This window comes from Arachis duranensis, unplaced genomic scaffold (assembly GCF_000817695.3).
Source record: "Arachis duranensis cultivar V14167 unplaced genomic scaffold, aradu.V14167.gnm2.J7QH unplaced_Scaffold_232527, whole genome shotgun sequence".
Classification (NCBI taxonomy): domain Eukaryota; kingdom Viridiplantae; phylum Streptophyta; class Magnoliopsida; order Fabales; family Fabaceae; genus Arachis; species Arachis duranensis.
Window position 1 is genome coordinate 895,248 of NW_026264853.1, and position 12,335 is coordinate 907,582.

General features: G+C 34.8%; 1 protein-coding gene and 1 pseudogene across 2 annotated transcripts; one reads left to right on the forward strand and one right to left on the reverse strand.

The window, feature by feature from the left end:
- The first annotated feature begins 2,896 nt into the window (after window positions 1-2,896).
- On the forward strand, window positions 2,897-7,397 carry LOC127744266 (proteinaceous RNase P 2-like). 2 transcript variants are annotated; one of them, XM_052256550.1, is made up of 7 exons: window positions 2,897-3,180; window positions 3,878-4,944; window positions 5,074-5,175; window positions 5,280-5,455; window positions 5,869-5,989; window positions 6,504-6,572; window positions 6,919-7,397. In XM_052256550.1, exons 2-7 carry the CDS (start codon window positions 4,000-4,002, stop codon window positions 7,192-7,194), a joined length of 1,689 nt encoding a protein of 562 aa, XP_052112510.1. In that variant the 5' UTR covers window positions 2,897-3,180; window positions 3,878-3,999; the 3' UTR covers window positions 7,195-7,397. The 2 variants fall into 2 exon arrangements, with proteins under 2 accessions (XP_052112510.1, XP_052112511.1); XM_052256551.1 differs by having other exon boundaries at window positions 3,943-4,944.
- A 105-nt stretch (window positions 7,398-7,502) lies between these two features.
- Window positions 7,503-11,812, reverse strand: LOC110272389 (alcohol-forming fatty acyl-CoA reductase-like; annotated as a pseudogene).
- Window positions 11,813-12,335: the final 523 nt, after the last annotated feature.

Below are 12,335 nucleotides of genomic sequence, written 5' to 3' on the forward strand. Positions count from 1 at the left end.
GTCGCACTTTAATAATGGTGTGGATATTCCTCTTTTGTAGAGGATATTTTTCACCAAAGTGTAGTTTTGTGCTTCCCTCCGAATTTTCTTGGCCTCTTTTTCCTCTTTGGGTAGGATGTTGAATTTCATGTATTCGAGCAGTGGGTTTATCCATCCGATGTCCAATCCATATATTTCAAGGATGTCCTGTCTGGCCTCTGTTTTTGTGATAGAGGGTTCTTGGAGAGTTTCTTAGATCAAACTTCTATTATTCCCTCCTGGTTTGGTACTAGCTAGCTTGAAAAGGGCGTCTGCTCTGCTATTGAGATCCCGAGTTATGTGTGTCACCTCGGTCTTAGAAAACTGCCTCAGATATTCCAAGGTTTTATCTAAGTACCTCTTCATATTAGGGTCTTTAGCCTGGTACTCTCCATTTATTTGGGAGATCACCACTTGAGAGTCGCTGAACACGTCTACTTTGGTTGCACTGACTTCCTCTGCCAGCTTTAACCCGGCAATCAAGGCTTCATATTCACCACTTATGTCTTAAATCATTATGATATGCCTAGCCATTAGAAAAGGAGCTAGGGAATGTGGTAACTTGCGAGTGAAGCAAGGGAAAAATAAACTATCAATGAGGATCAAAGATGCTCATGTGAGAGGCGGAGGATGGTGGTGGAAGTGCTTGTTATGCCATGGGCCGAAAGGCCGTAATTGTTAATGAAATGGCTGGTTATGGATTTAACCGTGAGCCGAATGGCTGGTTATGGATTTAACCGTGAGCCGGATGGCTAGATTATTGTCGTGTTACGACGGAGCCATGATTATGGCTAAGTATAAATGCATATATGCTGTTGAAAGAATTGTGAATGTTGCACTTCCACTGTTGGAGATGAAAGTTTCCCTGGAAGGAAGCAGTGATTAGCCACCACGTGCTCCAGGTTGAGACTCGAAGCTCTTTTGACCCTATGTCGTAAGGGTGTCCGGGCACTGTGAAAGCCCCGGATGAGCTCGCCCCCGTAAATATTCACCAGTGAAGGTGATGGATATAGATCATGATTATGATCAAGTTTATGATGAGTATAACTCGAGTTGGGGATGCGCGACAGAGGGACAATCCAATGGTTAGCTACTAGGACTTGTCGGGTTGGCTCTATAACCGACAGATGATATCATCAGCCATTAGAGACAGGCATTCATCATATGCATACTATATGAATTGTTTGAGATTGCCTATTTGTCTGCATATTACTTGCTAATTGTCTAAATGCCTTATTTGCTCCTATTTGTATATTTTTTGTTTGATATAACTGTGTTTGCTACATTATACTCCTGCTGGTGGTTGGGAGGTTTGAAGGAATTGGAAAGGGAAGTATTACTGAGACTGAAGAATCTTTAGTCAGATGCCCTTTTATGGTTTAGCTTGTTTATAAGCTTTGAATTATCTGGAGGAAGTTCTAGGATTGCCTTCGGCTTTCCTCTATTATTATGTATTATATATGTGGAAATTGTTACCATGCTGGGGACCTCTGGTTCTCACCCATGCGAATTTTGTGGTTTTCAGATGCAGGACGTGAGGTTTCCCACTGAGGCATGCTGGAGACTTCTAGATTTGCGAAGATCCTTTGTTCTCGGGACTATGTTTTGGTTTATATGTTTTGCTTAGATACTTTTATCTCTATTAAATAATACAAACTATGATGACTCCTCTTATGGGATATTTTGGAGAATAGGTTTCTGTATTTGTGTCCCTTTGGGTTTCCTTTGGGGTTTTCCTTATTTTATCATATGTATATATTGCTATGCTCGGACCGGTTATCTTCGCAGCCGGATTTTGAGTCTTGATATTCCTGTTTTTGACACTCTTTTGTATATATATAATCTCGCGTTGGTTTATCTTTGTTCGTTACGTTATCGATCGGAGTGTTGCGCTTTTGAGTTGCGATTTTTGTTTACCCCTTTTTCTATAAAGGCTCCTAGTTATAATCAATCATTCATACTACTATACGTACTAAATTTTTATTTTAGAGGTCGTAATACCTTGCCATCTCTGAATTATGACTTAAGCATAAGACTCTGTATGGTAGGGTATTACAGTAAGGCTGGCCCAAACGTTAAGATGAGGTGGTCTTTGACTTGGTTTACGTCTGGGAGCCGCCATCCGACTTGTGTGTATGAATGAATGGGGGGTGGTATCTGCAAAGACACTCCGATGCCTAAGTCAGCAAAGGGGTAAGCAGGTTTAGGGAGTATTGGAACTTAGAGATACTTGAGGGATGTCAGTGTATTTATAGTAATGAGCTAATAACCACCGTTGGAGTATTTCCACCTTTTATGGTGGATAACTGTCCCTTTATCTTAGGGTAGTTGAGATATGGCTCCTGAAAGTGGGTTGAGAGATTTTAGGGGCAGTTACTTATTTGAATAAATGTTATCTACCAAATATCCTTCGAGCCCGACTTCTTTTAGGAGGAGTCTGTGTTGAATCCGATCTCTTTCGAGGAGGTCAATGGGAAGCGAAGGCCAATCTTTAGATTAGTTCTTTAGGTGAGTTTGGACCTGGGTAATAGTGTTAGATTAGAGTATGAACAATATTATTCAACCAACCAGGTCACTAGATTGATTGAGTTCAAGACTTTCAAAAATATTATTAGTTCTTCGCTCTAGCATGAGTTTCTTGTTACAAAGAACAAACCCTCAATTAAGGCCCAAAATATTTAGGCTGGACCAAAACTAGAATATTTTTAAAGATAAAAATGGGCCAAGGCATAAATGGCCCAATCGAGTAGTCCTAAGCTTTTGTTCGAAAACCATAACTTCCAATCCAGAAAAATTCATAACTTCCAAAAACGAAAATCCTAATTTCCTTTAAAAAAAAAAACGATAACTTCCAATCCACAACAACAAAGTGTTCCTAATTTCGTATTTCCGCCACCGCCATTTTATGTTGCATTTGTGTGCAGCCGCCGCACAAGCAGAACGCAAAACCACCGCGTCTCTGCGTTTTTCATTCACAACCACTGCCGCACAAGCACACCTCAGGGCGCCGCCACCGAGTCTGGCCGCGTGCTGCCTCTCGCGGAGTCTGAACTCTGTAGCTCTCCATCGGCGGCGAAACTCATTGCTCCCTTCGGCCGTCGCTTGCTGTTCCTGAACCGTCCCTGAATTTCTCCAGTCTTCACGGTCTGCTTTCACTTTCAGGTTTGTTGTGACTTGTGAATGTTGTCTGGCTCTGCCAATAATCAATAATTGATGCAGAGTGTGTGATTTACTGTCTTGCATTATGTATATAATTCAATATATGAAATTATTAATATAGGGTTTGTGATGCTCTAATTATTAATAGTTTTTTTTTTCAATTGTGAATCTGTTATAGACCTGTAGTACTGTTTTAATGTTTTTTTATGTATTTTTTTAGTGTTGTTTTATTGTGAAGTTATTAACATACTGCCCTACATTATATATTTAGAAGATGAAAATGAAGATGATGATGGTCATGGCTTCCAAGATCTGCTTTAGATGTCACTTTGATTAATTAGCTGGTGTTAGATATTTTGAATATTTCTCATCTTAGTTTAATATATGTCAAAAACTTGTGGATGTGTTTTTTATTTTATGGTTTGTGACTTATATTTTATGATATTTAACTACTAGCTTTGGAGCTGAATACTTTCAAGTTAAACTCTATGCATTTTGAACTATTATAACGGAATATATTTATGGTATTTGTGATTATTTTCTCTATTTGTGTTATTATATGAGATTGATGATTATTTTATCATTATGTAGTACATGTATTTCTATTTGAGCCTACATTCTTATATTACGTGCCATGATTAAAATTTTTGTAGGCACTTACATTCTGTGCTCTGCTTACTAACCTTCCGTGCCTATATAGGAACTTGTTCTTGACAACCTTGTGTGTGCTGAACAATCCTCTTCTAATTCTCCGGATTCTACCAGTATATAGGTAACTGCTATATAGATTCACCAAAAAAATTAACGCTTATAGAGTTTCAAATGGTGCAAAATTTGAACACCAAAATACCCAACCAAACTGCATCAATGGACAACAACAGCAAGAAGAAGAGGAAGGCACAAACTCCAGAGGCCAAGTTCCAATTCGAGCTCAACTCATGCTCCAAATCCAAGGATCTAAGCGCTGCCATCTCTGTATACGACGATGCCGTTTCGACCAATACTCGCATCAATCAGCACCACTTCAATGCCTTACTCTACCTCTGTTCCAATTCCGTCAACAACGTCTCGCTCAAAGACACCGCATTGCACCACGGATTCCGCATTTTCGATCACATGACCAGCCTCGGAATAAACCCCAATGAAGCCACCCTCACCGCTGTTGCCAGGCTTGCCGCTGCGAAAGGCAATGCCGACCGCGCATTTGAGCTCGCGAAGGCCGTTCAGAATTATGGCTCTGCCCCTAGGCTGAGGACTTTTGACCCTGCTTTGTTCGGATTCTGTGAGCTTGGAAATTCCGGTAAGGCTTATGAGGTGGAGGAGCATGTGAACGGTTCTGGTGTGACACTCGAGGAACCACAACTCACGGCGCTGCTGAAGGTGAGTGCGAAGAACGGGAATGCAAATAAGGTGTATGAGTATTTGCACAAGCTAAGGAGCTCAGTGAGGTGCGTTAGTGAAACGACGGCGTCTGTGATTGAAGAGTGGTTTCACAGTGGAAAGGGTTCTGAGGTTGGTTTGGAGGACTTGGCTCCTGTGAAAGAAGGGATTTTGCGAAATGGGGGAGGGTGGCATGGTCAAGGGTGGGTTGGGAAAGGGGACTGGCTTGTTAGAAGGACCAATGTTAGTGCTGAAGGACGTTGTTGTGGTTGCAGCCAGCAATTGGTTTGTGTTGATATCGATGACGAGGAGACAGGCAAGTTTGCACGTTCTGTTGCTAATTTGGCACTGGAAAGAGAGGTCAAAGCTAATTTCAGTGAATTTCAGGTGAGTTAATCTTGTCCCCTCATTGAAACACAGTTCGGTTTCATGTGTGAATATTTTTAGCACTTATGTTGGTAATTGATAGTAATAAGTAGTAACTCAGTTTTGGTCCCTTTGTTACCCTCATGATAGGGCTGGCTTGAAAAACATGCGTGTTATGATGCTATAGTGGATGGAGCGAATGTTGGGCTCTACCAACAAAATTTTGCAGATGGTGGATTTAGCATTTCTCAGGTTGTATGCCGATGTTTCATGTTCTTGCTCTCTTGTGTGATGAGCAAGCTTTGTTGGTTTTTGCAACTAATTGTGTTTATCATGTCGATTTTGTAATAGTTCAGCTTGACGATGTAGTAAAAGAACTTTACAATTGTAGCGGGAAAAAATGGCCACTGGTCATCTTGCATAACAAGCGAATGAGAGGGCTTATGGATAATCCATCAAGCAGAAGGGTGGTAGAGGAGTGGATGAATAATGGTGCGCTCTATACGACTCCAACTGGATCCAATGATGATTGGTAAATTGCTAAATTATTTTCTTTCAATTTGCTTTTGTTTTTAATTTACTGATAACATTGTTCTTTTACTGTTTGACCATTTCTTTTCCTTTAAGATAATAATATATTACTTTTTTAAACTTTTAAGGAAAATTAGTTTTAGTGAGTATTTTTCTTCTATTTTTTCAAATATATATGCTTAATTTACTATTCGTATTTAGTCACATATGCATGATAATTATTCTTTCTCTGTTAGGCACCAATTCAATTATATGGTTAAATTTTGGTTTTAAATTTCTTTTGATCACTAATTTGCAAATTCTCCTTTAGATTATTCCATTTAAGTACCGTTTACACAGTTACACTTCTCATTTTAACTCATTTCATTTTCCTTGTGTACTGATATTATTAACATGAACTATTCTGGATTTCAGGTATTGGCTTTATGCTGCTGTAAAACTCAGATGCTTGCTTGTGACAAATGATGAAATGCGGGATCACATATTTGAACTCATAGGAAGCAACTTTTTTAACCAGTGGAAAGAAAGACATCAAGTAAGCTATTGCTTATTCTAGCATAATGCGCGAGTTATTTCCTGTTCACAATTTCAAATGGACTGAATCTTCTATGGGAAGTCTATTTCTTATTCACTTAATTTTTCAAATTTATTACATCCCTGTTTGTTCTGTCCTGTAATTTGGTTTGAGCACTTTCACTCATGTAGATTCTTTTTGAAAGTGTTTATTCTATGATATTATTTCTTTTTTGTTGTCATTCATGTGCATATTCTTATTATATTCTTTAGTGTATTATAATTTTCTGTGAAATTTCTGGTGAGAGGGGGATTATTTGGAGAAAGATGGAGTTTGATCTGTTTTAATTTTCATGTGGTTGGACAAACCATACTGATTTTTAGTACACTCTCCAATATTTGACTTAGCAGTTGTTATTTCACATTGATAGAGTCATCCAAGTTTATACTTCTGAAGTTGCAAAAAATTTCTCTAGCTCATTCAAGTTTTTTATTGTGTGCTTATTCATGTGATAAGTTGTTTTCCTCATCTACAGGTTCACTACACATTTGTTAAAGGAAACCTGAAACTTCAAATGCCACCACCATACTCATTGGTCATCCAGGTAATATTCTTTTTCTGTACTTGCGGGGTATGCAGAAGTATTTTGCACTCTACATGTGTGTCGGTCAGGATTTTCTAGGTTTTGGTGTTTGCTGGGAGATTTGATACTTAAGTATATTTTTAAGCTTCTGTAATGTTCATAAAGGTTAATGCTACTTTTAGAGGGACTGTTATTGTTGTGAGGATGAGTGTATTTATAGAGTCTTAATGAATCGAATCTTGTGTATTGTCATCCAAGATGTTGGTATGCAAATGAGTCTCAACTATTGTATTTCGACTTGTTTCTTGAGACTTGCTGCTGAATTAAATTCTTTAAAAAAATCTGAAAAGGTTTGTATGTGTTTCAGGAATCAGAAAAAGGGTCATGGCATGTGCCTTTAGCACTGCACACTGGTGATGAAACTTCAAGGACTTGGCTGTGTATTACCCGTCAAAGTTCTCAGGATGCCGAAGCTAATGTTTGCAATAGTGTGGATACTCCTAACTTCAATCATCATAACACAAAGGATGCCGAGGGACCACAGGAATTTTCAAATGGTGTCGGTATCATGGATTCCCAAGTTGATGAGAACAACACAACTTCCTTGACTGGTAAAAGAAAAGAGAGGTCTCCTCCTTTGTGACAAATCTTTCAACGTGAATGATTCTGTTTGAAGTTAAGGTGCTATATTTGCAATTATTTTAAATCAATTTAAAGGAGGGGCTTTATTTTTTGGCCACCCAAGTTCAATCTATACAATTTAATCTCATTGATGTAATTATATTTTGATCGTTGTTGAGGCGATGGATTCAGGCTTAATATTAAGGTTTTACTTTTTCATGGCAACCATGGTGGCTGACATTCATAACCAAGCAAGAGATTATTATTGAAGAGTTTCTTATTTATTTAATTCCAAGTATAGTTTTTGTTTGATTTCTAATTCTATTTTCTTCACACCACTGCCACTACAAATACACAAAAGGGGGCGTAACCAACAATCTGGAACAACGCTAAGGCCGTTCGAAATTTCCAATGCAATTCCTGCAAACATCTAGTACTAACATGTAAAACAATACCAATACTCCTAATCATTCTTATGCTGTTCCAACTTTCAACAAAGGTCAGGCGTTCGTTACATCTTAGGTTGCATGCTGTACTTGATTAGACCTGGAAAATGAACATTCATAAGGTAGTCCTTCCAATCAATGCTATTGGGATCGAAGTTAAATTCCCTCTCAACACTGCCAACACCCTTTATTGCCATCCGCAGCTTCTCCGTGTTCTTATCATCAAAGCTGTTAACAAATAAATTAAAATGTTGCATATTTATATATAAATCAATAACATAATTAATTAGATACAATATTACGTTACGTACATGCCCGAGAAGTGAAGATAAGGACGATAAATGTTGATTATCCTCTTCAACCTTGATCTCTTTAACACCGTAACAATCAAAGGGGAAATAAATTATTAGTTAAAAACTTAGCATAGTAATTCAACGTTAATAAACCTTTATGTAACAAAATAGTTCCATTAAATATAAAATATGGCAACTTAATTTATTTGAGCCAATACCTTGTTTTGGGGAAATTCATGAACCTCCATATAACTGGGGTTGAATGTAAATTTTTCATAGAATGCCCCTGACTTCTCAGAATTTTTTAGCCACGGTTCTTTTGTCATATAACAATGCATTATATCTTGAATATCCGAAAGTTTAATTGGATTTCCAAGCGAAGTACCAATATGGTAGACCAAACTGTTGGAAGAATTACTCTTAGAATGAACCAACAACGCTATGATCATTGAGTTTATCACCATGTCTGCTGGTATCTATATCATCATTTCAATTCTCAAGTGAGGAGAAAAATGTAGCATCCACTTCAAACATCAAACAATAACCTACTCCAAAGATAATAATTCGTCTACTTTTGTATACAAACTATTCAAAGTAAAATGATTTGAAGAGTGAGACTCACCAGATCAATAGTTGTCTTTGGATGGCCAACAAAACTAGTTAGTGCTCCTTTGAAATACTCAACAAACACAAAGTCTATAGTTCTGAAGTTGCAAAATTATGTCATTTAGTTACATTCTCAAATAATCATGTATAGTGTGGAATAGTGGAATACATATTATTATACATGCTAATTAAATTAAATGATTATTCTATTTACCTAACACCTTCAATCCAACCCGGAAAGGGTTGTGAATGAGTTCCGATCATCATAGTCGGACGCGTGATGATCAAGGGTAGATTACCCTTCATATTTGTCACAAGCATTTCTCCCATTGATTTTGTAAATGTATAGGTGTTTGACCACCCATGAAAATTTGCCCTATATGAAAACTAAAAACACTGATAACCAATCAAACTTTTACAATTTACCTGAGAAATAAAAAGAGGCTAAAAAATTTAGATATGGAAGTAGGGTGTGTGTTATACTTTAACGTGATAATTTTTTGTGTTTTTTAAAATTATGGGAGATACACAAATCGGAGGGTCTGATTTGCGTTTAAAAAATTTTAAAAATTTGGAGTACACAAATCGGACGGTCCGAGTACACAAATCAGACGGTCCAATTTCTGTACCTCTTAAAAATCGGACGGTCCGATTTATACTCCATAAATTAAATCATCCCACATTTTAGAAAAATACCATAGTAGATCATAATTCAAAAAAATACTACTGTTAACCCAATATTAAAAATAAAAATGTGGTAAAAAGAGAGTAAATTAAATTTGTGCTTGAAAACTCTATCTAGTTCCACACAAGATAGACTTTATATTAATTTACCTTATTGTTCCAAATTCTTTCATTATTGAGGTGATTGTTCTTTCATTGACATTCTGTGCTTTGAGTTCACTAAGTTTTTCCTCAATCAACTTCTTTTCTAAGTTGATGTCTAATTTTAAAGGGCTTTTTAAGGTCTGACCCATATGAAATGCTTCCTCGAGTATTAGTTCTGCCTCCCCAGAAACATAAGCTGAAACCAAAATATAACCACACGCACACACGCGCACACATTGGTTCTAAAATAGAAAAATATTGACCAATTTAAAGCAAGTCTAATAACCAAATTTTTTTTCTACTAAAAATGTTAACTCATAGCATTTCCCGTAAAACTATAATAAAATAATTTTGATATTAGATTTTGAGATCTCTTAGATTTTTACTGACTTTTCTCGAGAATATGGCTAACGAGAATTTGTATTCATCATTAAGGAAATTATTTAAAACAATTTTTTTTCCTTTTGCATATGATGAATCAACCAACTTATATTTAAACGCAACATAGGAGGCTTTTCCTGTTTGTTATTTACATGTGAGTAGTACCAAAAAAAAAAAACATATTAAAAATTTAAAATTACACATTTAAAATTTATATTGACTTATTAGTGATTATTCACTAGTTTTTATTATTTTTCAAATTAATTCATTAAAGAATTGCATACCAGTAGATACATAAAGAAGAACCTCTATTCTACTACACATTTTAGCGAAGTTCATGACATTATAAGCTCCCACTGTATTTGTCGCCATTGCACATCATATCTGCATAAAATAAATTAAATACTAATAGAATTTTAGGTATTTGAGTAATTTTAGTCATTGATTTTAATTATAAAATATATATAATGTATATTAATTGAAATCAACAACAAAAATTATTACAATACTAGTATTAGTATATTTTGAAAATTTTTCAAAAAAATATATTTATGTATAATAAATATATATAATTAAATTTATTTTTAATATATTTATATTTTAATATATATTTTATACCAATAATTGATTTTGGCATACAAATAGCTATTACTTAAAATAACGCAATCTTATTTACCTTTCATCAAGTCTTGTAGTTGCGGCACTGTGCACTATAATATCAATCTCTTCCAACATCTCTTCAATAAGGATTTGATCTTTGATTCCGAAATTGTGAAGAGAAACATCACCTGCAACTGCCACCACTTTTTCGGACAAAAAGGAGCTGAATTTTTTACCCCACTTTTCTCTTTGCATTTTGAACAACTTCTTCCCAAAGACCTACGTACATAAATAATATGTCGATATAAAATTTGTTTAATATTTGTCCTATAGTGGATCTATATAGTTAGAGATTATGGTTCTAAAAAATTTTCTAATAGTAAACGCAAAATATATATGTCAATAAAATAATTTTTATAATAATTTAATATAATAAAAACAAATTAAATATCATCATGTATTATTTAAAAAAAATTCAAATTTTAGTGGGGCTTTTGCCCCCACAAATTCACACATGAACCTGGCCTGCAGCTTGTTATAGGCTCTTTATAAATTATTAGACTTGGCCTGTTATTCAGCCTGGCTTGACCTGAAGTCTGTTAAAAAGTCTGATAATTTTTTTTACAAAAATAAAAATATTATTTAAAAAAATAGTTATATGTAATATATTTAAAAAATTATTTTTTAATAAAAATAGTTATATGTAATATGTCATATATTTAATATTTATAAAAAATTTTAAACTTTTAACATATTTAAAATATACAAAAATATTTATAATAAAATATAATAAATTTAAAATATCTCATAATTTTATTAATAATAAATAATTATTTATATATTTAATTATATTTTAATAGGCGCAGGCAGGCCTGATAGGCCTATAAGACTAATTAGTAAGCATGTGCCTGACCTATTAATATATTAAGACTTTTAAAAGAATTTAGACCTATACCTATTTTATACCAGGCCAAATACAGGTCAGGCTGCAGGCCTTGGCAGACCGCTAGCCTTTTTCCACCCCTATGTGTGTGTATAAAAGGAGTAAGTACTTTTAGTAAAAGATGAAACGTTTATTATTATTAATTTCAATAAAAGAAATGTTAGCCGCGTTATGTATTACGTCTAGTTCATATGTGTTAATTTCTAACTAATGCAATTGATCAAGAAACAACTAAATTAAATGAAAATGGGTACCTCACTATGCAAGCGTTGGAGAGCTACATGTGGATTTGATGCTCTCACAACAAGGTATAACCTTTTTATGTTGGGTTGAACCCTCAATATCTTCTCCACGAAAACTATAAACAAAATTAAAATTTAAAAAGAACCATTAGAGCGTTAATCATTGTACTAATTTCACCATCAAAAGTATAGATATAGATGCAAGATAATAACTTTTGGCTAAGAATCCAGTTGCACCAGTAACTAAAATGGTCTTCCCCTTGAAATGCTCCTCAACACTATTACTTCTGAACTCTGCCATAGCTAATGAAAATAACAAAGAGCTGTAGTAACTAACGGTGCATGAAAACGCGTACTAAATTTTATGTAGTTTGGTTCTGTATGTCAATAACTGCCACGGAATGGTCCTGTATATATATAGCGAGAAAAAAAATCTTATATCAGCCGTAATTTGTAGGATTAAGAGTTAATAGTTAATACACATTAATGTTGAGTTTTTTTCTCTTATCCCAAAAGCAATGAAACTATAATTAGAAATGAGCACTTATTTATGAAGAACGGATATTTTGCTGAATTGTCGTATGTCGAACACATTTCGGATATGATATTTGTCGACACTCGTCTGACATGTGTCTTAATAAAAAATAAAAAATTTTTCTTCGAACACGCCTGAACACATTTAAAAACCATCACATATCACCGTATTTAATCTTATTTTTAACACATATTTATAAAATAAATTTAGATATAGTATATATTATTATTTATTAAAACAAAAAATATTTTAAATACTTGATATAATTAAAATAAAACATTAAAAATAG